This window comes from Oryctolagus cuniculus, chromosome 5 (assembly GCF_964237555.1).
Source record: "Oryctolagus cuniculus chromosome 5, mOryCun1.1, whole genome shotgun sequence".
NCBI classification, from domain to species: Eukaryota; Metazoa; Chordata; class Mammalia; order Lagomorpha; family Leporidae; genus Oryctolagus; species Oryctolagus cuniculus.
The window spans coordinates 102,939,247-102,964,393 of NC_091436.1; the positions used below are offsets into that span (position 1 = coordinate 102,939,247).

General features: G+C 37.3%; 1 protein-coding gene across 2 annotated transcripts in view; it reads right to left on the minus strand.

The window, feature by feature from the left end:
- The window catches only part of COL19A1 (collagen type XIX alpha 1 chain), a 415,341-nt gene that overhangs the window by 375,501 nt on the left and 14,693 nt on the right, over positions 1–25,147 (minus strand). For both annotated transcript variants that reach the window (XM_051855527.2, XM_051855528.2), the window contains exons 3-4: positions 17,055–17,129; positions 14,657–14,756 (exon numbers count right to left, since the gene is read on the minus strand). In XM_051855527.2, coding sequence (XP_051711487.1) covers positions 14,657–14,756; positions 17,055–17,129 — 175 coding nt within the window. The remainder of the gene's footprint in view (positions 1–14,656; positions 14,757–17,054; positions 17,130–25,147) is intronic.

Here is a 25,147-nt window from a genome sequence, read left to right on the forward strand (position 1 = left end):
CCTCATCATTACCAATTTGACTTAAAAGTAATCTTTTGGGAATATGATGGAGAAAATGATATTTTACTATGGTGGAGGATGAAAATAAATATGAATCATTAATTTTGATAAATAACTAGTGTGGTTACAATGGTTATGATAGTAACAGCAACAATAAATCATATTTTGGGCTTCAAGTATTATGACATTTGTACATCCTAGGTGACCAGGAGCCCTGAGAGGTAGAATATTACAGTTCCTTCCCCTAATGATATTTTGAGCACAGATCAGGAAGTATCGCAAAACACACAGTAATATCTAAAATAGGGATTACTTTCTGTTGGGTTTTAGGAAAGACATACATGCTAAAGAAAGTGAAAACCAGTTGGGAATATTTATTCTCTATTCCAGAAAGATCATGGGAAAATTAAGAGTTTTCACCAAATATTTCTTTAAAACAAGTGTAATTTAAGGAAGCAATGAAAATTATGTGAACAGTATATGAGCATACGCTAAGTACTATGTAATGTGAAGAAAGGTATGAAATATTCTTATGTAATTGCTTTCCTGGCATTCAGATCAGTGCACATTTCCATTCCATTCATTTCCTGAGTTGGGAAATCATTGCCTGACACTGCTATACACAGAGCTAAGTTAACGAAACTGAAGTGTCTGGCCTCCCAGCAGCAGAGGGTGTCAGCTGAACAAATAATGGGCACTTCTGGCTGCCTAGTTAATGAGCAGCCAATAAGAACAACCTGAAGAGAATATGCTCGCCTTACACGTGGTGAGCACTGCAAGCATGGAAAAACGAGACAAAACCAGAAATTTAAAAATCACGCAAACATACATGCAAATAATTATGGAGACACTGGCTTTACGAAGAGCTGGAAGTGGAAAATAGATTGCATTTATTCTTTATGAGTGGACCCTGGTAGTTTCTTATCAAGAAAAAGACCACAACAAAGCTCATAAATGTATTTACTTCTTATGTTAAGTATTAGTAATTCCATTGTACAGAAAGTCTAAGTTGATGTGTGTGTTCAGCATTCCTAAAAGAATCATGGTTTGTCATGTGGCAAATAGCTCCTCTGTCTCACACTTACAAAATGTAAAGGAAAAAGACAAAATACTGGGGCCAGTGTTTTGGTATAGCCAGTAAAGCCACTGCCAGCAACACTGGCATCCCACCTGGGAGCCAGATTGAGTTCCAGCTGTTCCACTTCAGGAAAACCAACCAACCAAAATACAGAGGTAGACATTGTGATGCAGCTAGTTAAATTCCCTCCTGATAGCCCCACATCCTATATGAAGTGCTGCTTTGAGTTCTGGCTACCCTGATATAGCTCCCTGCGAATGTGCTTGGGAAGCAGCAGATGATGGCCCAAGTATTTCAGCACTCAGGTGGAGTTCCAGGCTCCTGACTTGAGGTTTGCCCAGTCTCAGTTGTTATAGCCATTTGAGGAGTGAACAGGAGATGGGAAATCTCTCTCCTCTTTCTCTGCCTTGCAAATAAATAAATATTTTATCTACATATATATGCATATACATAACATATATTGAAAGGATTGGTAAGTTGATTTCATGACTTCAAGTCTTTTTCCTTTTGCTTAAAAATAAGGACTGTGAGTCAAGAAGTAAAATAAAAGGCCAGCAAACTTTCACAATTTCAGTACTCCTAAACTGAAAACCAAGAGGGCATTATTATTCAAAGGAAATTCCATTTTGCAAATCACATTCCAAAAATTGAGTGCAATACATATTCAGAGTGTTCAAAAAGTTTAATTACAGTGGTTCCAGAGGTAATTCTTCTACTAATTCACAGTACAAGCCTTGAAGCCAAGTTCTTTTTTTTTTCTAAGTGCTATTTTGGTGGAGCTACAGTGAGTTTTCCAGATCATATTTAATAAGACCAACCTTTACTTATTTTGTGCTTTTAAAATGAAATGGCTAAGTGGAAAAAATATCTATTTTTAAATATCAAGAACTTGCTTCCAAATTAATTCTTCCACTCTGAATAAGCATGAGGCAGGGTTTATGAAGAACTTCCGTATTTACAAGTATCAGTGGGGCCTCTGACTCGCTGAATGTCTTCCAGGAAGAGAAATAGGATACAAGTTACATTTCCTGAGAGTGAAGTGAGAGATGCTTGGCGTTTATAGTAAGTCATTTCTCTCCCAGCTGACATTCACCATCACCTGTCACATTACAAGCAATTTGGCTAACTGGGCCTGGAGGGTTTGTTGAAATGCCATCCTCCCAGGCTGGGTGGTGATGTTTGAGTTCAACTGAGATGCTGAAATCTTAGCCTTTTCGTGTTTGTTGAGGGGATTCAGACAGATAGGTTGTTAATGGGAAAACAAAGCTTGGATGACTCTCTACTAATCTCACTATGGTTCTTGGTGAGCATTTGTTCATTGTGGCACTGTAAATGACTTCTATTGAAAGCCCTCTGACTGGATGACATTAGGTGGCCAAAGCTGAGATCAATTAGGGAAGTTACTCTTCAAAAAATGGGGACCCTTTGAAGGTGAGAGTCTTCAGAGTCTTCCACCTAAGAAAGATAAGGCAAATTGCAGTCCACAGAAATCCTCAGAACTTTCAAGTGTCCTCACCCACTTCTGCATTGGTCTGGGAGGTCCCAGACTTAACTGACAGCTGTGATTTCCTCAATAGCATAGACTTGGCTATTTTTTTCTAGAATGTAATGCTATTGCTCCCATACCTTCATTTTTTACATAAATAAAGTTTTAACCCATCAGGCCAGTACTACTGCTTTCCGAAGCCCACATTCTCCAATTTTTCCAACTCCAGACCCCCTCCCCATGTGTGTTTATCAGCCATAGAGAATTTCTCTTTCTCATCTGCCTTGACCTTTAAAACCACCATGATACGCTAATGACCATAACACACAGGCTCTCAGGCTCACCTGGAAAATTCTTATTTTGAGTCTCAACTTTATACTTCCTCTGTGAAGCTTTTTCTGGCTTCACAGGTTCTCAGACATTATCATACATCTGAGAGCATTTCACAAAGTTCATGGAAGATGGGATTAAAAGATATATTTGGGTTCAAAATAATTCAAGATCAATGCATTTGAAGGGTCTTCAAAAAGTTCACGAGAACACATTATAAAAAAACTTGGCATGGATTTCAAAAGTTTTGCACCAAAGTAAACTTACCTTTTAATTTCAATTTTCCATGAACTTGTTGAAGTTCTTCACATATCTTAAAAATTGCTACTGCATTCCATAATAGCTAACTGTTGATCTCTCTTCTCAAACAGAAATAACTCTATGGCAGGGCCCAGGGCTTTCTCCCTTAAATTCTTTCACTGAAACTCATTATCATTTGGAAATTGAAAAAAAAAATACCTTTTTGTAATTTCTTCTCCTACCATCCTCAGAGCTGAATTTAAAATTAATAATGACAAAATATCATAAAATGTTTTTATATAGCCCCCTTAGGCAAAAGGTATGGTATGTTCTTATTACAGGCAGATCAGGCGAGAAACATACAATCTAGGACAACAGAGAGGGATGTCTGGAAACCATAGCTACTAGGCTTTGAGCTTCCCAGGGAAATGAAAGGCATAAAAGTGTACTTGATAAAACCAACTGTTAAACACAGATTCAGCAGAAGCAGTGTTGCCTCAGGGCCCAGGGGATAGTTACAGTGACATTACACCCTAGACACCACCCTCCGAAGCACACAAACACATGGAAAGCACAGAGTTATAAGTCACAAGGCACCTAAAGGCTGAGGATAAGCAGCTGTGAGTCAAGGCTCCTGGGCCTTGTGGAGCAGCATGTCCGTGGAGGGGACTACCGCCAGCGGCAAGGGTGACATGACTGACAAGCAGACGAGGAAACAAAATGCTTTCAAACATCAACACATGATTGACACCCTCAGAGCTCCCAGAAATAACAAAAGTAGTCTTTATGAGGGAGCAGAGTTCCTACAATTGTGTGGGTAGACAGTAAGAATAACAATTTAGGCACTGACTTTCATACGTTATCACTTGAATCCACATACTAACGAAGCCTAGGGACACTTAGATTATACAGAACAAGATCAGAATTGTGTTAAAATTATAGAGAACATTTTTTGAACCACTTGAAGTCCTCACTGAAGATGCTGTATTTGGTGGGATGTATATGAAACTCACTAGGATACAGAGGATTCCCGTGGGCAGAGAAGGTGGACAAGGTATGACAGATAAAGGGAAATGGGTTCACAAAGGCAGTTTAGTGCAATACTAATGCCAGTGGCACTGGAGACAGAACAATGGTCATCAGCAATTTTTTTGACAGGCAGAGTTAGACAGTGAGAGAGATAGAGAGACAGAGAGAAAGGTCTTCCTTTTCCGTTGGTTCAACTCCCAAATGGCCGCTATGGCTGGCACTGCACCGATCCGAAGCCAGGAACCAGGTGCAGGGCCCAAGCACTTGGGCCATCCTCCACTGCCTTCCTGGGCCACAGCAGAGAGCTAGACTGGAAAAGGAGCAGCCGGGACAGAATCTGAGGCCCTGACTGGGACTAGAACCGAGGGTGCTGGCGCCGCAGGTGGAGGGTTAGCCAAGTGAGCCGCGGCACCGGCCCTGTCATCAGCAATTTAAGATGTGCATTGATTGACAAGGGGAGACTTAAAAAAAAAAAAAAAAAAAGATGTATTTGAGTTACAGTGACAGACGGAGAGGAAGGGGGGGGAGGGGGAGAGGGACAGAGGGAGATATTCTATTCATTGGTTTACTCCCCAGTTGGCTACAATGGCCAGGGTTGGCCAGGCCATAGCCAGGAGCTTTGTCTGAATCTCCCACATGGGTAGGAGGGGCCCAAACACATGGGCCATCCACTGCTGCTTTTCCCAGGCCATTTGCACAGAGCTGGATCAGAAGTGGAGCAGTTGGGACACAAACCAGTGCCCATATGGATGCCAGCATCCCAGGCAGCAGCTTTACCCATTATGCCACAATGCCAGCCTTGACAGAGATCTTCTATCTTCAGGCTTACTCTACAAATGCCCACAACAGCCAGGGTTGGATGAGGCTGAAGCCAAGAGTCAAACTCCACCTGAGGCTCCCACATGGGTGGCAGGGTCCTAAGCACTTGGACCATCATCTGGTGCCTCCCAGGATACATCAGCAGAAATTTGGATAGGAAGCAGAGGAGCCAGGACTCCATCCAGCACACCAATATGATACGTGGACATCCTCAGGGGTTTCTTAACTGCTGGGCCACAACATCGCCAAACTTTTTTTTTTGAGAAACAGAGTGAAAGAGAGGAAGCCTGCATTCCCATCTGCTGATTCACTCTCCAAATGACTGTGAAGCCAGGGCTGGGGGGAAGCCAAAGTTGGGGGCCAAGAACTCAATCCATGTCTCCCTTGTTATTGGCAAAGATCCAGTCACTGGAACCATCATTGCTATCTCCTATGGTCTGCATTAACAGGAAGCTGGAATTGGGAGCAGACCTGACCGCGAACCCAGGTACTTTTATATGGGGTGTGGCCTTCTAACCAGCATCTTAGCCCCCAAGGCCAAATTGGCTGCCTTCACCAGCAACACTGAAGGAGAAATTTTCAGTGTTCAAGAAGTCCTAGTCAAATTTGAACGGGTTAAGGGATGTGTGAGAAGGAAAAGTGGCTGAGAACATTATTTCTTTGAAAGTCAGCAAGTTAGGGGAATGGTCAAGGGAAAATATTTCTAGAACAGAAAGATTAAGTATATTTGTAGACTAAGAGGCCAGTATACTGTGGAGAAAAGTATTGAAGACACAAGAGCAAGGGGATCATGGGGGATCAAGGTCTTAGAGGAGGCTGGCTAGGAGGGGATTAAGAGCACAAGTGAAGGGTTAACCTTTGAGAGCAGGAGGATTGCCTCTAGAGAAGACAGCTGAAGCAGAGAAATTCTGAGAGAGAGGAAGTTGAGATGGCTCAAATAAGAGGAATAACTTGGGCACAAAACATCTGGTCAACTCAATCTCATTCAGCCAGCCAGATGTTAATTCTACACACCACCACCTGTGTCCACATTAATTAAATTTTCCACTGAACTGTGATCACTTCCAAGTTGCATAATTGTCACCAAATCCATTATAAAAAGACTTAATCAACTGAGTATTTTTATTCTTTTAAACTTATTAAAATGTCACCTTAACTGGAGTAAGCATATTTTAGAAAATGTAAATGCTGACTAAAATGGCATAAACTATATCAAACTTGCATCAGTTGTGTGAAGTAACACAAGCAGTTTTTATTCTATATCATCTTCTTTTAAAAGAATTGAAATGATATTAAATTAACCATTTCTTTCAACCTGGCACAATTTCTATTCCTAATTTAACATATGTCGGTTGGTCACCAAAATAATAATTATACCCTACTATCCATGTATGAGAGCGAGGCTTATACTATTCAGTGTTGTTTCATGAAATAGTCCTATCAACCTAGAAAAAAGTCTCCAGAGTTGTCAGAATTATTCTTAAGCACTAGTGTATAACAAAACATCATGCATTACCATAATCAAGTCTCCAGCTAAGTCATAAATTTAAAGTCATGCTTATCTGTTCAAAGGTTTACAATCATTATGAAAGCAATACATTTACAACCATCCTAAGTTTATAAGTAATTAACCTTCACAGCATTTTTATGGACGAGATGAAATTAAAGATTACTTAAATATTCACTTATCTGCCTGTTTTCTTTTGTATACTATGAGAACTACAGTGTATACTTCATAGATACATTCAGACATCACCAAGCAAAAATTTGGTTATTTTTTGCATGACTTGATTCATTTGATAAAAAGATTATGAATGAGAAAAGAAAATCTGATAATCAAAGCCCATTAGATTGGTCCAATTACCAAAACAGAATTGATTTTATTACTTATGATGGCATTTGCCTTATTATGATTCCTGAGTTGGACATTCAGTTTTATGTCATTATTCTCAGGGTAAACAGTATACAGATACTTAGTATAAGATAACTTAAATATAATAAGTCATAATAAAAACAATAAGTTATTCTGAATTTGGAGATAGAAGACCTGAGTTCTAGACCCAAATGCCCATTTACCATTTCTGAAATTTTAGGGTAATTATTTCAATTAACTCCAGTTTTTACATCTATACATTGGTGATTCAATTCCCTACATCATAGCACCAAATAACATGAGGAAACGAAGCATTTCACAAATGTAAAGTCGTACTCTAAGGATTATTTTAATTATTCATACTGCATATTTATATGTCTTATCCTGAAGTTCTCTATGGTGAAAAGATCTAGTAATAGAGATAGAAATAAAGTACCTTATTTTTTGATGTACTGGTGAAAAGAAATTCTTATTTATCTAAAATATGCAAATAACTATATGGTCTACCAATGAAATATAAAAATTCCTTAAAATGATTAAATCTCAGATCACGTCAATACAATTAGTACGTACTAGGGGCTACTATATATTAGGAACCATGATGGGAACAAATATGAAACAGTTGGATTTAATTCTTAATTATTCAGATTTATAAGCTTAATAACATATCTACCTCACCCAAAGAATGGGAGTTGTGATGTGGGCAATGTACTCTAAAGAAAATAATGATCATATAATATTGTATGAGAAGCCTATAACCCTATATGAATGGCCACAAATTTTCTAAGAACTTAACTTGCTGGGTGTTTGGCATAATGGTTAAGATGCTATTTGGGACACCTGCATCCCATATCAGAGTGTCTGGGTTCAAGTGCTCATTCATCTTCAGACTCTAGCATCCTGCTAAAGCATACTCTAGGAGGCAGCAGTAATGGCTGAAGAAGTTGGGTCTCTGGTACCCATGTAGGAAAAACCCAGATCAAGTTCAGGTCTTCTGGCTTTAACCGAGTCTAGCCCCAGCTTTTGTAGACATTTGGGGAATAAACCAGCAGATGGAAGATATCTTACTGTTTACCTGTATCTGTCTCCTCCCTCCCTCCCTCCGTCTCCTCTATTCTCTCTCCGTCTCCTCTCTCACATATTATATATAAAATTCCTTTTAAGTAAATAACTTTGAAAAGAATTGAAGTCATCTGAGTGTTATGAGGAAAACTGCAGCAGCTTAAGCGATGTCCATGAGCATTAGACAAAAATCAAGCTGTCTGCCATCTTTGATATGGCTAACTTGTAGTTTGTGAACACTTTTAGTAATTATCTCACAGAATGTTTATTAAACTTATCTATGTCTTCACCTTATGGACCCCCGTGGTGTGGTTTATGGCGTTCTCACTGCAATGTCTTCCTTCTCCCTAGAACCTGATCTACCTTTGACTCTGAATATTCCTTTCCGACTTCAAATTCTCGTTCAAATCCCATAGTCTAAGTTTTTTCTCATCATCCCAATTATGGGGGATTTTGTTCTCCCCTGAACATTTAAACATTAACTGTGTGCTTTGAACAGTAAGTTTGTTTTCACCTTTCCCCTAAAAGACGACAACGCACACTCTTTATGGGCAAGAACCATCTTAAATTTCCTTCTATCAACTCTTTACTGCTAGTGAGAGTGAGCCAATGCTCACTTGTTGGAGTTCCAACAAGACAAATGTGAAGCTATGTTTTTATCTTCAGAAATGAAACTCTTTTCCCTTTTCCTTAGAAAGTTATATACATTTGAGGCTAGGAAATGGTTAGCTTAAAAGTAAATTGCAGCTTCTCACTTTAATTTTATGTGAGCTGTTTTTGGCAACTTAATTATTTAGAATACATTATTTGAAGGCATTAATGAATGCACAATTGTTTCTTATAATAAGAACTTTAGGCTTTTATACAAATATAAATGATGGCTTCCCATCTACAACCTATGTGAATCACAAAAATATTTTAACTTTAAGATCTTGTCTATTAGCCCTCATAAGTATATATTAGAGATTTCTGCACCTTTTACATAAAATTCGCTCAAGGTAACAGAACAAGTATTCAAGCCCAAGAAAAAAGCTTTTTAACTAAAGTGATATGTTATCAAATCTATATACATATGATCAAATACTGATACATCAACCTTCTTAAAACAGATTACATGCAATTTGTAAGAGGAAAATCATATTCTAAAAAAATTTTATGACAATACAAAACATTTCAAAATTGGTAAATTAAAATACTGAACTGATAGTACTTCATATTATTAAATTACATTTTAGTCATGTTTATATAAAGAAATATATTATTGGTACATATTCATATCCTTAAACTTTCTAGGAGAAAAAAAAAAGCATAGGTTCTGTGACTACCAAGAAGTAATTCTAAGCCAGCATTGTGGCATGGCAGGTGAAATCACTGCATACCATGTCGGGATTTCAAATGAGTGATGGCTGGAATCCCAGCTGTTCCACTTCTGATCCAAATTCCTGCAAATGTGCCTGAGAAAACAGAATATGGTCCAGTCCCAGGCCCCTGCAACCCATGAGGGACACCTGGATAGAATTCCAGGCTCCTGGCTTTGGCCTGCCCAGCTCTGGTTATTGCAGCCATTTGGATAGTTCACCAGTGGATGAAAGATCTTTTTCTCTGTCTCTCCTTCTCTTTAACTCTTTCAAACAAATAAATAAGTCTTTAAAAAAAATGGGAGATGGAATAAATCTTCCCATACATTCTTAAAATCTATGTAATGATAACCTTAAAACTGTTTTAATTAATACATACAGTTTTGCTAAATTGTATCAAGGAATTCAGTAATTATAACAGGCTTTTCTTTTCACCCTAAGAATGTATGACCTAGTGATTCACTCTATGTTCCTGGTATGCCAAACTATAATTAAGGAAATACAGTGATGACATAAAGAATTATGTGTAACAGTCAATCTCATAAAAACAGCTGGGCAAGTTTTTAACTAAATTACATGTCCTTATATAGAAAACTTCCTGTCCACAAAAAGAAAGAATGCCCCAAATGAAAACCCAAGGGATGTATAAATAGTCATTCTCTGTAGCTTAGTGGAATTGTAAAATAATCCTGCTAAACTGCCCAGCAATTAGGAGCTTCAGTATTGGAGTTCAGAATTTAGTTTTGAGCCTCAGAGTTTAACTGGTTTTGAGGACTTGGAGAAGACCCAAGAAGAGAAATAAAAAATGAAACATGAGTTAGAATTTAGGACCTTATGAATGAAGGAACAGAAATACTGAAAATCAGTCCTGATAATGCATAAGGAAGGTCTGTCTTTAATAAAAGATGAGATTTGAGTCATGAGTCTAAGCTAGCACGATAAAAGGCAGCAGGTCTCACTTTCTTCAAGTCAAGAAAAGAGGGAAGTATAGTTTTTCCTTCCACTCTAGAAGGTCCCAGGAAGACAGACTGGAACAATATTCTTTCCTCTGTGTTAAGTTCAGGGCATAGCAAAATTCCTGTTCCATTGCAATACCCAACAAATGCTTGTTGAATAAAAGGATAAGTTCTAGACACATTGCATGCACTTAAGTGACACACTTTAGGAACTTTTGAAACATATTGTAAACTAAAGATTCTATTTGAAACAGCATGAATTTTAAGTTAAAAATCAAAACACAAAATTTTAAAATGATTATAACAAATGATTCTGAAGACATTTGAAAACATTCAGAATAGATGGACAAGACCATGATGGAATATATAATTAAAATATATTATAAATGTCCCTAAAATTAAGTAGTAATTCCATTTCTAAAAGTCAGTCTTATGGAAGTAATCCTAAAGAGAAAAAATTTCCCTATGTTAGTGTTATTTATAAAAGTTGTTTATAATAATAAAGTTACATGAAGGCCCATATAGAAAAACATGCCCAAGAGATAAATCATTCAACAGCAGCAAAAGCAAGGCACAAATTATGCTACAATATTCATAATAGCATTGCCCATACTTAGGATTATTTCCAAAGGAATTATTAAAGTCCAGGAAATTTGAAAGACTTAAACATTTTACACATCTTCCAAATCTTTAATTTGGGTTTTCCTATTTCCCAAGGACTATTATGCATATAAAATGTAAAATGCAAATTAGAATAGCTCCTAACATCCTACTCTTTTTTATGTAAACCTATGAAACTAAATAGCTTTTGCTTCTATAAAGCAACCAGTAATTTAATCAGGGGCAGAGAGAGAGCATGAGCGAGCATGAGCAAGTGAGTAAATGCAGACTTCTTCACTGGATATTTGTCACAAAAGGTAAGTGATTCTTTCACTTATGTCACTGTGTCTAGCTACATTATCCAATCTCACAAAATCTCATGAAGTTTAATTGGTGTTGATTATTTTTCCACATAAGCCTCATTTCCTCCCATTTTCACAAACTGCATCAATTTCAAAAGCCCTAGGTTTATAGGGCTCATCCTACATTAGAAAGGCTATAGACTTGAAGCCTTTAAGAGCACACTTCCCTTGCTCATTTTCCCTCATCAGTTATGGCACTTTAACATGCTAAACACAAAATAGCCTCAATCTTTCTCAATGCTGTATTCTAGTCAGTCACTAGCTATCAAGACCCTGAGAAATATGACTTTACCATACTTGAATTCATTCATCAATAAGCAAATTTACTTCCTTGGTATCTTTGAAATTGATTTCCTAATTGGCCAGTTGAACTAAGGACACATGGTTCATCATGAATCAACAGTGTGTGGAAATTCAACCTTCATAATTTTCTAAAATGTTCATTACTAAGATATTTTTATTTGAAATGAGTTTCTATAAAATCAACCTATAACGGGCTGGCATTGTGACATGGTGGGTAAAGCTACCCCCTGCAATGCCAGCATCCCTTATGGGCTCCAGTTCATAACCCAGCTGCTCCACTTCTGATCCAGCTCCCTGCTAGTCACCTGGGATAAATCAGAAGACAGCCCAAGTGCTTAGGCTGCTGTTAACCACTTGGGAGACCTCGAAGAAGCTCCTGGCTCTAACCTGGCCCAACTGTGGCTGATGTGGTCATCTGTGGAATGAAACAGGGGATTGAAGGTCTCACTCCTTCTCTGTCTCTCCCTCTAATTCAGATTTTCAAATACATAAATAAATCAAGTAATAAAAGATAGATAGGGACTATACATGCAGAGAAAATAAGATGCTCCATAGTTGTGTATGTATGGTTGTGTGTGTTATTTTTCCAAATTTCACCAATTTGTACTGATCAGTGCCAAAGCACAATTAAAATTAATCAGAGGATACGATTCTGGAATGTACCTCTCCATAAGTATAAAAATAATGATTTCTTTCACTTAACTAAGAATACTTGTAGACAGAAGCAGTCAAGAAATTTTCTTAGAACATCATTATAGAGAAGTAGATGGCCCCTGAACCTGTGCCACTTCTACATATACAATGATGTTCATCTTAAGGGCCCCTAAAAAAAAAAAAAAAAAAAAAAAGCCTTCGGGAGTTCCATGTTAGGCCAAGCTCACATCATTGAATGTACTCAACAGGTATCTGACAACACATTCATTAGGGCTCCCCCTTCCAGAATCTCACCTGGAATATGCCAGAACAGTACAAACGAGCTCATTTTCCACATAAAATAGCATCTGTTTTTTCCCATGCTTACTCTGCAAGGCAGCTTATTTACAAATATATAAATAGCTGCAACTTTACTCCAGTCTCATTGAAAAATCAAAATGGCATCATGCAAGAGACGCATCCTAGCATACTTGGCTCACTGAGAGAAATGTAAGAGGAGATGTGCCAAGCTACTTGACACTCGCCAGTCAGCTTAACCAGATACCCTCCAGTTTCCTGTAGTGGAGCTACCAGGGTTCTGCTCTGAGGAGCCAGAGAATTCACTTACATTGATTGTCCAGGGATTGAACAGTGATTTAGAGCCAAAGGTCAGAAAAATATATTTTAAGTCATGCCTAACATTTACAATCACATGGATTCAATGGGGAATAGTGTTGCCTAAATGTGCCAGCATGTTTTCCAGTGTGGCTGCTTAAAATCAGCTAAGTCTTCTTACATACAGACCCAATGAACTTTCAAAGTTTTGATTCCATTCCTTTTGTCTTTTGGCCAGAATTATAGGGGTTTTAATTGGTAGGAAGGGAGGGGGAGAGAAAGATCAAAATTGTTGGAACAGAATTTGTCTTTCTTAAATTCATTATTTAAAATTATCTACTATAGTTAATAGTATAGCATTTTTGGTATTTCTTTACTAATATGCAATCCCAAACATGGAACTGTTATGTCCTGGGGACTTTAAGATTTATTTGAAAGTTAGAGACAGGAAGACAGACAGAGATTCCATCTGCTGGTTCACTCCCCAGAGGTCCATAATGGCTAGGCTGGGTTGAAGCCAGGACCAAGAGCATCATCTGGGTCTCCTACATGGGTGGCAGGGGCTCAAACACTTAGGAAATCCTCTGCTGCCTTCCCAGGCCATTAGCAGGGAGCTGGATGGAAGTGGAACAGCCAGGACACAAACTAGCACCCATATGGGATGCTGGTGTCAGAGGTGGTAGCTTTACCCACTATGCCACAATGTCAGCCCCACGTCCTGGGGATTTAATGTTGGCTCATGAAGGCACATAAATAGCTGCCCACTAAAGCACATGTACATACAGTTAGATCTGAAGTGTCCCACATGATAATCACCCATTTCTTCACCCAATGTCAAATTACTCTCTAACATTCTTCACTTCTTACCAGTTAATGAGCACTTTACATTTGAGAAGCCATGTCATTAAGCTAAAAGTATGTGATGTATCACAAAATCAGGAGTTTAAGAAGAAAATTTCTCAAAGAAAAAGTGAGTTACTAACTAGTTTATCTGATGCTAGGCAATGAGAGGATATATGCTATTTCTCTCTGAGAATTCAAATGCTGAAATTTTCAACAACCTTGTCTGCAACTTAAATGAATATTTTCACTTCCTTTTGTATATAGTAGCATTAGTCTATCCATTAGGATGTGAAATTTTTGTTACATATTAAATCAAATAGTATTGCAATGCTTTTTTTCATTTCAGTGTGTTCATACACGAGAATGTTCACTTGGGACTCAGGGAATAGATGTCTTGACCATATATGCTACCTGCCTTGCAGTGACCCAACTTTCTGAATGACAATTCATTTTTTAATTACTGCCAACCGTATGGAGAATTACTATTGCTCTGTATAGTAGCTGACCAATTATCACTATTTAAATGGCAAGTGATTCCTTTTTTAATCGTTGCAGTATCAGGAGAAAAAAAAATGGTAAAATAACAAAGCAGAAACTTGGTAAACACCATTTCAAGCGAGTTTCAAGTTTAAAATTTCAGGGTTTTTTTAACTACATATTTTATGCAACATACAAGATGAACATCTGAGGGCTGTTTTTTAATTTATCATGAAACAGAGTAAATAAATATAATAAAAGTTTCTTAGTCCACATTGTGTTTTATGCTTTAAAGTTTCACATTTTAAAAACCAATGTTGTTTATGTCTACTTTAAACAAATTTCTTCCAAAAATGTATTTAATTACCATTCTCTACAGATTATACTTTAATTTGTACATGTAAATAGTATTGACACTATAGAACAAAGATCAGATTGCAAAAGATTTGCATGCAACAAATACAGAAAGAGCACGTTTACCTTAGCATTCAGGCGAGAATGACACGATCATGATCTTTTTAATTCTAAGCAAGCTATTTGGACTCCCCATAGCAGTTTACATATTAAGTGGAAGAAAGATCATCTTACTTACGTAGTATCTCTAATAAGAAGTGAACTTCCCAACTTGAAACAGGTTTTATCACCTTCACAAAATGCACGTCTCAGAGAAAATCTCTCTCCTAGATCAAAACCTGTAAAATGGACAAATGATGTAATCCAGTAGTTTTAGTATTTAGTAAACTTTTGGAAATTTAATGTTCTTAACGTTCTTTTTGATGTTCTTAACTAAAGACTGATATATTTCTAACAAAATCATATTGTTTGGGATAAGTAGAATTTCTGGATTTCATTTTGCTCCTTTTAAGATACAGGAGGAAGAGGTTCACACTGAAGGTAAAATGTCATGTTTTCTGGAGAAAACATGACAAATATATTTCAAAATATTCACATGTTAATTTCCTTTGCGTTATGAATTATCTTAAATAATTAGTATAGACTATTGTAATAATTCCAAAGTCTGAAGATAGAAATTAGATTTAAAAAGAATAGTCATTCAGTTGAAATCTAAGGAGCTTTTTTCTTTTTCTTTTTTTTTAACTTTTATTTAATGAAAATAAATTTCCAAAGTACAGCTTATGGATTACAATGGCTTCCCCCCATAACGTCACTCCCACCCGCAACCCTCCCCTTTCCCACTCCCTCTCCCCTTCCATTCACATCAAGATTCATTTTCGATTCTTTTTATATACAGAAGATCGATTTAGCATACATTAAGTAAAGATTTCAACAGTTTGCTCCCACACAGAAACATAAAGTGAAAAATACTGTTTGAGTACTAGTTATAGCATTAAATCTCAATGTACAGCACACTAAGGACAGAGATCCTACATGAGGAGTAAGTGCACAGTGACTCCTGTTGTTGACTTAACAAATTGACACTCTTGTTTATGGCCTCAGTAATCACCCTAGGCTCTTGTCATGAGCTGCCAAGGCTATGGAAGCCCACTGAGTTCATCAACTCTGATCATATTTAGACAAGGCCATAGTCAAAGTGGAAGTTCTCTCCTCCCTTCAGAGAAAGGTACCTCCTTCTTTGATGACCCGTTCTTTCCACTGGGATCTCACTTGCGGAAATCTTTCATTTAGGTGTCCCCCCCCCCCCCCCCGAGAGTCTTGGCTTTCCATGCCTGAAATACTCTCATGGGCTTTTCAGCCGGATCCGCATGCCTTAAGGGCTGATTCTGAGGCCAGAGTGCTGTTTAGGACATCTGCTATTCTATGGGTCTGCTGTGTATCTCACTTTCCATGTTGGATCATTCTCTCCCTTTTTTATTCTATCAGCTAGTATTTGTAGACACTATTCTTGTTTATGTGATCCCTTTGGTTCTTAGTCCTATCATTATGATCAATTGTGAACAGAAATTGATCACTGGGACTAGTGAGATAGCACATGCCACCTTGATGGGATTGAATTGGAATCCCCTGGTATATTTCTAACTCTACCGTTTGGGGTAAGTCAGCTTGAGCATGTCCCGAAAGTAGCTTTTTTCTTAAAAAAATCACGCTTTAGGAAAATCTACATTGATAAAGGAACATGTTTGGATGTATTTACAGAGTTACACAGAGATTAACTGAAAAGCAGATGACAGAAAGAGTTCTTCTACACATTGGCTCATTCCCCAAATGGTCACAACTGCTGTGGCTGGACCAGGCTGCAGGCAGGAGTCTGGAGCGCCATCTGAGTCTCCTATATGGGTGCAGGGACCCAAGCACTTGAGCCATCTTCTGCTGCTTTACCAGGCAAAATAGCAGTGAACTGGATTGGAAGTGGAGCAGCCAGAACTCGAAACAGTGCTCATATAGGATGCTAAGGTTGCAGGTGTTGGTTTGACCTGTTGTACCCCAATGCCAGCCCTGAGAGAGCTATCTTATACCTACTAGTTCACTCCCCAGATGCCTGCAGCAGCTAGGGCTGGGGCTCGGATTTTAAATGCACTGTAAGTCTTAACAATTATGTGTGAGAGAAAGAGAAGGGAGAAGGGGAGAAGATGGGAGGGAACAGGAAGGAGAAGGAGGGAGTGAGGGGGAGAAGAGAGGGAAAGAGGATGGAGAGGAGGAGGGGCAGGAAGAGCAGAGAGGGATAAATGAGAAGCTGAGACAGCAAAGGACAAAGAGATAGGAATGTTACATGAAAATAATAATCATGACTACCTGGCTGGTGAGATCTTATAATTTTTTTCTTTTTTCAAGGTGTCTACTATGGAAACAGCTTTTAAAATTTTAAACAAATTTTTGTCACAAAATAAGTTAGGCGTTGTTGATTAAGCAATACTGAACTCTGCTCTCAGCATTTTGTCTACATCATCTACTTTCAATTTTTATGTTGATGCTATGATCTTAAATTATTGTAATAACCAAGAATCAGCTACATTATATTTCTTTGGATAATTTTACGTAAAATTCTATTTTGCAAAAACTATAATGATTACCTGAGGCTTCAAGTTTATTCCTGCTGTCTTGTATAAACTGATGTCCCTCTGTTCTTAGTATAGGACATGATTTTTCTATGTAAAAAGACAAAGGATAGATGATATTAAATACATTTTCTATCAAATTTGAATCACACAATACTATTAGAAGGTTAAAATAAAAATAAATTAAGTCATTTTATGAAGTTTCTATGAAATGGAGATGACAATATCATAGACGTCCTGGTGAGGAATACATGGGGTTATTTATGTAAGGTGCTTAGAACGTTGCCCAGTGAGTAATTTGTGTTAGATATTATAATTATTAAACATCATTAAACTTTCATATATAAAGTATAGTCTAATAGATAACATGTGAGTTACTACTATACTTTAATACAGCTTTGACTCAGGTTTTGTTTTCAGGTGACACTCTACATTTAAAATGGATCAAAGTGACTAAGATAAAAAGAAGCAAAAGAACTTTGTCAAAAAAAGTGGCTTATAATGAAAAAAGATAAAACAATTGAGAAAGTACTAATTATGTTTTAAAGCCTTTAATGATGAAGAAATAAAAGATACAGTCAGTCCCGATTTACAGTGAGTTTACATGTTCAATACTGCAACACAATCATTTAGTAAGTGAAATTACTACACTGAATAATGTTGGCAGTTCCTGAGCTACTCTGGAAATTCTTATTTCAGAGGCAGGATTTCAGGTCCCAAGATATTTTGTAAGCAATGCCAAGTGTTAATCTTAATTCATAGCCAATTTCACAAACACCAAGTATCTCATCTAAGACTTCTGCACTAAAAACTAGAGACTATTGCTGAGAAAAATTGAAGACCTAAATAACGTAAGGTAAACCAATTACTTTTATTGGAAGACTCAATATGGTTAAAATATCAATCTCAATTTTATCTCAAGATTAGGTGCAATGTGTATGTGTGTATAAAAACAAATGGATTCTCAAAGTTTTACAGAACTATAACAAAAAACTAAAATAGCTAAAAGAATTAAATAAAAACAAGATAAACTAAAAGATATCAGGAACTTTTATAACAGTGTTGGTGCACATATAGATAAACAAATCAATGGAACAGAGTATTTTATGATCTTATTTACACTAAGAGCCACTGCAATTCAGTGGAAAAAATGATGGTCTTTTCAATAAGTAATGCTGAATTAACTAGATAGCTACATAAAAAAAAATCACTGAACTTTGGCCCCTACTTCACATGCACAGAAATTTTAAATGATCACAGACCTAAATATGAAAATAAAAAATAAACCTTCCACAAATTGTTTTCAGAAACTTAGGGTAGTAAGATTTCTTGAAAAACCTCTGAAATCAATAATCAAAGGAAAAAGATTGCTCTGTTGGATTTCATTAAAAACTTTGTTAATCAGAAGACAATATTAAAGGAATAAAAAAGCAGGCCACAGATTAGGAGACAGTATTTTTAATACACGTGTGTTGCAGAAGAGACAATGAGCTCTCACAAACCAATAAGTTTAAAAGCCTTAATCTGACAGCATGCAAAAAAGACATCATGAATAAATATGCAAAATATGCAAATACAAATTGCTAACCAACATATGGAAAGATGCTCATTAGTAATCAGGAAAATGCAAAATAAAAACACAAGAAGACGCTACTAAACAATGAAAATTAAAGAAATTACAGCACCAAATGTTGATGAAGTTGTAGAGAAAAAACTCTTTATTGCTTGTGGAAGTGGAAATGAGCACCATTGCTTCAAAAAACTGAATGGCATTATTTAGTAAAGCTAAATACATAGGACCTCTAGGACTTATAAATTAAGTGACCCTAGTGCAAAAAATAATAAATGAGTATAAAGACATTCATAGCAGTCTAAAACTGGAAATAACATGAATGTTTATCAACATGAGAATACATGAATAAATTCTGGTAGATTGAAAACTGTAGGGGCAGCAGTTTGGCCTAGTGGTTAAGAAACTTGGTTGAGATGCCGGTATCTCCTATCAGAGTGCCTGGATTGGAGTCCTGGCCCTTTTTCCAATTCTGGCTTCCTATTAATGCATATCCTGGAAGGCAGATGATGGCTCAAGTAATTGGGTTCCTGCCATCCCTGGTAAAGACCTTGATTGAGTTCTAAGCTCCTAGTTTTTGCTTGGCCAAGCCTCAGCTATTGCAGGCGTTTGGAAATGAACCAATGAATGGGACCTCTCTGCATTTTAAATAAATGAATTATAAAATAACTTTTAGAAATCCATTGCTATAAAAAACAATGAACTGATATGTAACACCTGAGTAAATCTGAGATTTAATATTAAATGGAAAAATGTCATTCCCAAGAGAATAAATAGTACATAATTCTATTTATATGAAGCTCAAGAGATTGTACGACTAACCAATGTCAGAGTAGTAGTTACTTTGCTGGTTGTCAACTGAGTGTAGAGAAGTTTCTGGGGTGCTAGAAATGTCTTATATTTTGATATGAGCAGTATTTACATGGGTAAAAAAATGCATAAAAATCATTGCATTGTACACTTAAGATTTACTGAACTGAGTAAAAAGAAATGAGTGTCTGAGAAAATATTTTAAGATAAAAATAATTCTTGCAAAACTTTTTAAAAAATCTAAATTCTGATCAAATTTTGTAATAAACATGAGTAATGGTACGTAATAATAAATAAGATTGATTTATTCACAACATAGGGAATTTCCCAGTAAATGACTAGCAAAACAAATCAACACAGCAGAAAGGGACTTTTCTCTATGATACTTTGGTAATGACGGGAAGGTATGCTGGCCTACTGCCAAATTGGAAACAGTATATATCTTATTTAAATTCTTCTGAGCACTTAATGAATATATGATGATGTCTGTCACTTTTAAATGAATGGAATTTAATATGTCCAGCAATATTTAAGGCAGTATTTCTCTATCAAATGTCTTTAAGAGAATCAAATGCATTTTTAATTTGTGGATCATATGTTTTTTGTGAAAAGTAGAGCAATTTTTATGCATTAAAAGGAACCAAAGTAAACAAAAAAGAAGGCAGCTAGTTTATATTTGATTATATTATGATTTTACCTAGATTGCATACACAGAAAATATTTTTCTTTCAATTTTTACTCATCTCTTCCCCCAAAAATTAGAATTTTGAGCATCTAAGAACAAGTCATCCGAAAAACACTAAGACCGAATAAACCCTCAATGGCAGAGTTGAAATAAAGCCCATGTTTCCTATAAGACAGCTTTTTTTGCCTTCTGTATTGAAGATTGCTGCTAAAATAATTTAAACAATATCATACCTAATAAACTCTTCCTTAGTAGAAACATATTTTGTACTCATCCTTAGTTCTAAACATGTGCTTAGAATGGAAATCCCCTCCCTCACACACACAGTCATGTTTACCCTGAATCTCTAATTCCTTGTACTGTGTTTTTACCAGCTGCCTTGGCTTCCTATTATATTGCTGAGCATTCTAATCTTGAGATTAGATAACTTTTGATACAAATTTTTCCTACAATTGTTAATTTTTATACTTATATACATGTAAATGTTTGGTTTAATATAGTATTCAGTGGAGACATGTCAAAAATCCCTTTTTCATTTTTCTTAATCACCAAAAGCACATTGAATTCTCCCTTTCTGCTCTCAAATAGCTAAGAAGTCCAGACTAATTCAAACCTATCCTTTTAATTTTTGGCTTTTTAACTGATGTAATATTTAATAGATTAGTGTATGTTGTTGATGCTCATATTAAATGGAGACTAGCAGCACAGAAGCCTCCAGCCTTAGGAAAAATAAGAGGTGAGGCAATTCCTTGTACATAATAAAAAACAAAAGGGGTAAGCAACATTGTAAGTATCATGGAAAATAAATGTGAATGTGTTCTGTTACACGTGTTACCACTTGTTGAGCCATATTAAGTTGGTTTCATACTAAGTTATAGCATACATCTATATCAGTTATACTATATATTTTTTTTGACTGGAAGGGAAGAAAGCATAGAATTTGGTGAAGAAACAATTTATATTTCTACTCACTTGTACCTAAATAACAGCGTGTGTGAGTAATACAGTATCACAGTCTCCCCTTATCTACCGTTTGTCCTTCCATGGTTTCTATTACTTGAGGCCACTCATGGTCTGAAAATATTAAAAAAATACAAGGGATGAACAGCTCAAAAGTTTAACTGTTTTATTTATTGTTAATCTTTTACTGTTCCTAATTGGTAAGCTAAACTTTATCATAGGCAAAACATAGTACATTTAGTGTTTGGTACTGTCTATGGTTTCGGACTTCCACTGGGTGGTTTGGAACACATTTCCAAGAATAACGGGGCACTATTGTCTTACAATATTCAATTAACTGTGAATTAAATCTTGCTGAGATAAGCTAGAAGATAAAAATTCAGAAACCTATTTTTTTCAAATTCTACATAGTTGAAAGGCAGAGCAACACAGAGAGAAGGAAAGAGAAAGCTCTTCTCCTAAATGGCTGTAACAGCCAACATGGAGCTAAGCTAAATCCAGGAACCAGAAACTCCATCTGAGTCTCCCACATGGACGGCAGGGGCCCAAGCACTTGGGCAATGTTCCACTGCCTTCCAGGCACATTAGCAGGAAACTGGATCAGAAGAGGAAGCCAGGACTCAAACCAGCACTCAGCTTCACAAATGGTGGCATCACTCACATTGCAACACCAGCTCGATACCTGCCTTATTCACATGATACCTAGAAATACTTGCACGGAGCAAGGGTTGACCCTTTCCCAAAAAAAAGGATTCATAGAGCAGTGTTTGTTTTTGGTGAATTCACAACAGTCCAAGGTCTAGTCTTTGACCTTGAAGGCTTAGAAATCAGACTCAGACAACACACAAAGCACAGATACACTGCTCAGAAGCAAATTCCTCCTGCTTCCCTTTCATGCACTTCACTGGTCTCCTGGCCTTTCTCAATACTCCTCCCGTACGTTGAACATGCCTTTGCCTCAGGGCCTTGATGCCGACTGTTCTCCAGGTGCTCGCAAGCCTCCCTCTCTCACTACCTTTTGTGTCTCTGCTTAAACATTCCCACATGAGAGCAGCCTTCCTGACCCCTCTAAGATTGCTGAGTTTAGCAAACAATATAGCATTCCTCATTAAATTTAAATATCAAATAACAAATTTTATCATACCTATCTCATGTGATATTTGGCACATGCTTTTACTAAAAAGTTACTCATTGTTTATCTATACGTCAAATTTTACTGGGCATCCTGTATTGTGTCTGGCAATCCCACTTGCATGCCTTCAGTCTATTGGGCCAGCCGTGATAGGAGTTCAGACTGATGATGACAATAAGGATGGAAGAAAGGAAAAAGAATTGAGACACAAGAATAAGCAGGACATGATTAAACACTTGATTGCAGTTAGGAGGAAGAGTTGGACTGCTTAGCTAGATGAACATTTAGTTTACTGAAAAGACTCTCCCAAGAGAAATGAAGGGAGATTCGCCAGTATAAATGAATCTGTGGTAGAAGAGAAGTGTTAGAAATGCTAAGTTTGAGGTGCCATTAAAAAGTTCAAACAGTAAAGTTGTCAAATAGGCAGCTAGAAATAGAGATATGGCACTCAAAAGAAGTTTGGAGTGTGAAATTTGGGAGTGATTGCTATATGAATCACATTTAAAGCCACAGGAACAGATGTGATCATACAGAGTGTGAAACAAGGAGAGAAAAGGGGCAGGGACTATCCCCTGAGAATCTGCAAATTCCTTTTGTCCATTTTTTCATTTTTGGTTTTCCTATTTCTTCCTATCCTCAGGAGTACATATAATAAGTACACGATTATTACCTGTAAAATCACAATTCAACTCTGCCCAGTTAAGTAGAGGTCCTATTTACCAACCCTCACTAACATGCATTAGAGAAGAGCGTTTTCTTTACCCACAGGTACAGAACTGGTGACACAGCACTTTCCTGAGGACTAGAGCTGAGGAAGACAAAGAGGAAAGATGTACTGCAGATATGGAACTAGTTTGCTTTCACTTTGTAAAGGGAGCAAAACAAGAGCTGTCAGAGGTCTTGGATTTTTTAAAAGGCTAGAGCAACCTTCTCAGGGTATGGAGAGGAAGCAGGCCTCTTCATTTCCTTGATCCTAGTTGCCCTCCCACCTCTCTATACTTCATACTTTGCAATTCCTCTGGTAAAGGAATATTGAGTAGCTAAGCTTGGGAGAAAAACATTGATTAACACAAATAGATAAAGTGTGCCAGACCAGAATATAACAGAGACAATATGAAATGGTGACTAAACAAGAGTAAAATGGGGGGGACAGGGAGTCCCTGGCATTGTAGCACAGCGGGTGAAGCCTTTACCTGCAACACTTACATCCCATATGGGTAACGCTTCGAGTCTCGACTGCTCCCCTTTCAATCCAGCTCCCTGCTAATGCGCTTGGGAAGGCCAGCAAAGAAGGCCTCATGCTTGGGTCCCTGACACCCACATGAGAGACCTGGATGGAGTTCCAGGCTCCTGGTTTCAGCCTGGCCCAGCTCCAGGCTATTTGGGGAGTGAAACAGGGATGCAGGGATGACAAATTCTCCAACTCTGCCTTTCAAATCAATAAAATAAGTCTTAAGAAAAAAAAGTATGGGAACACAGCTATCTTAATGGAGAGGTTACAAAAGGTCATAGCACCTTTACTGCTCATCTCTAGTACAAAACTACTCCACAAAAATAGGTATTATGAGGCTTTCCTCCACTTTCAAATTACAGGAGTTACCAAGTATTTGTCAACTAGGGTTTTGAACAAATTCTAGACATACACACACACACACACGGTAAAATTCCCTGTATGGCCACACTCTGAGAGTGAGGTGTTTAGGAGCCAGTGTTGTGGTGTAGCAGATTAATCTGCTGCTTGTGATGCTGGCATAACGTATGGGGGCCAGTTTGTGTCCCAGCCACCCCACTTCCCATCAAGCTCCCCGATAATGGCCTAGGGAAAGCAGTGCAAGATGGCCTAAGTACTGGGGCCCCTGACACCCCTGTGGGAGACACAAATAGGGTTCCTGGCTCGTGGCATTGGCTTGGGCCAGCCCTGGCCATTGTGGTCATCTGGGGAGTGAACCATTGAATGGGAAGCTCGCTCTCACTTGCTGTTTCTCTCCTTCTCTTTGTAACTCTTTCAAATAATAAATCTCCACACACACACACACACACACACACACACACACACAAAAAGAAGAAAAAGGAGGTGTTTGCCAACTAGAAGAGATTGTATTTCAGCATAATAGTTTTCCCTTGCAATTATCAGAAAACTAAGGAGGGTTTCTTTGAATACTTTTGGACCTAAATGTGTAATTAACTCCATCTAGATACTTAACCTGAGGCTTTACCAGCTTTACCATACAAAAGAAATTTGTAATTTATGTGGCCTTCTGTCATCTGTTTACTTAGCCTTTTACTTTTTTTTTTTATAATTTAGAACTTTTGCCTTAGAACAGATTTTAAGAAGAAGAAACTTTAATTATTTGACACATTGGCTTGTATAATGGAGAAAAAAGTGCCAAGCAACAGATTAAGGCAAATTTTGAGTTTATCTAGTGTAGCATATGTTTTAATACAATTCTGTCTCATTTCTTGACAACCAACTCAGCTGAAACTGTCACATTGGGATTGAAGTTCATCTGTAGTACGGAAATACACAACTTGCTTTACCACGAAATCTCAACATAACAAGTCCAAAATACCTTCAAGACTGTAAAGATCAAGTTGCTATTGAATCTTTCCAAATTACTCTTGAATTCTATCCCAACTGGGATGATATTCCAAGTACTCATTAAACAAACCATAGAGTTGAAGTAAAATGATTAGAAGACTTAACTCATCCTTCATATATTTAGGTTTAACAGTAAACTGTTGACAACTTCACAGTCCTGAGAGCTGCAACTCTAGCCTCTGCTTCAATTTGTTGTATTTTATTTTTAGATGCAATCACTTCCCTCCGGTAAATGGTTAGTGACCACACACGCAGGTCTGCACATGAGGACACTAAAAAGGGAAGCTGGTGCTGTGAATCAGACACACAAGACACTAGAAGAGCACCCTGCCAGGCTATGCCCCGCATATCA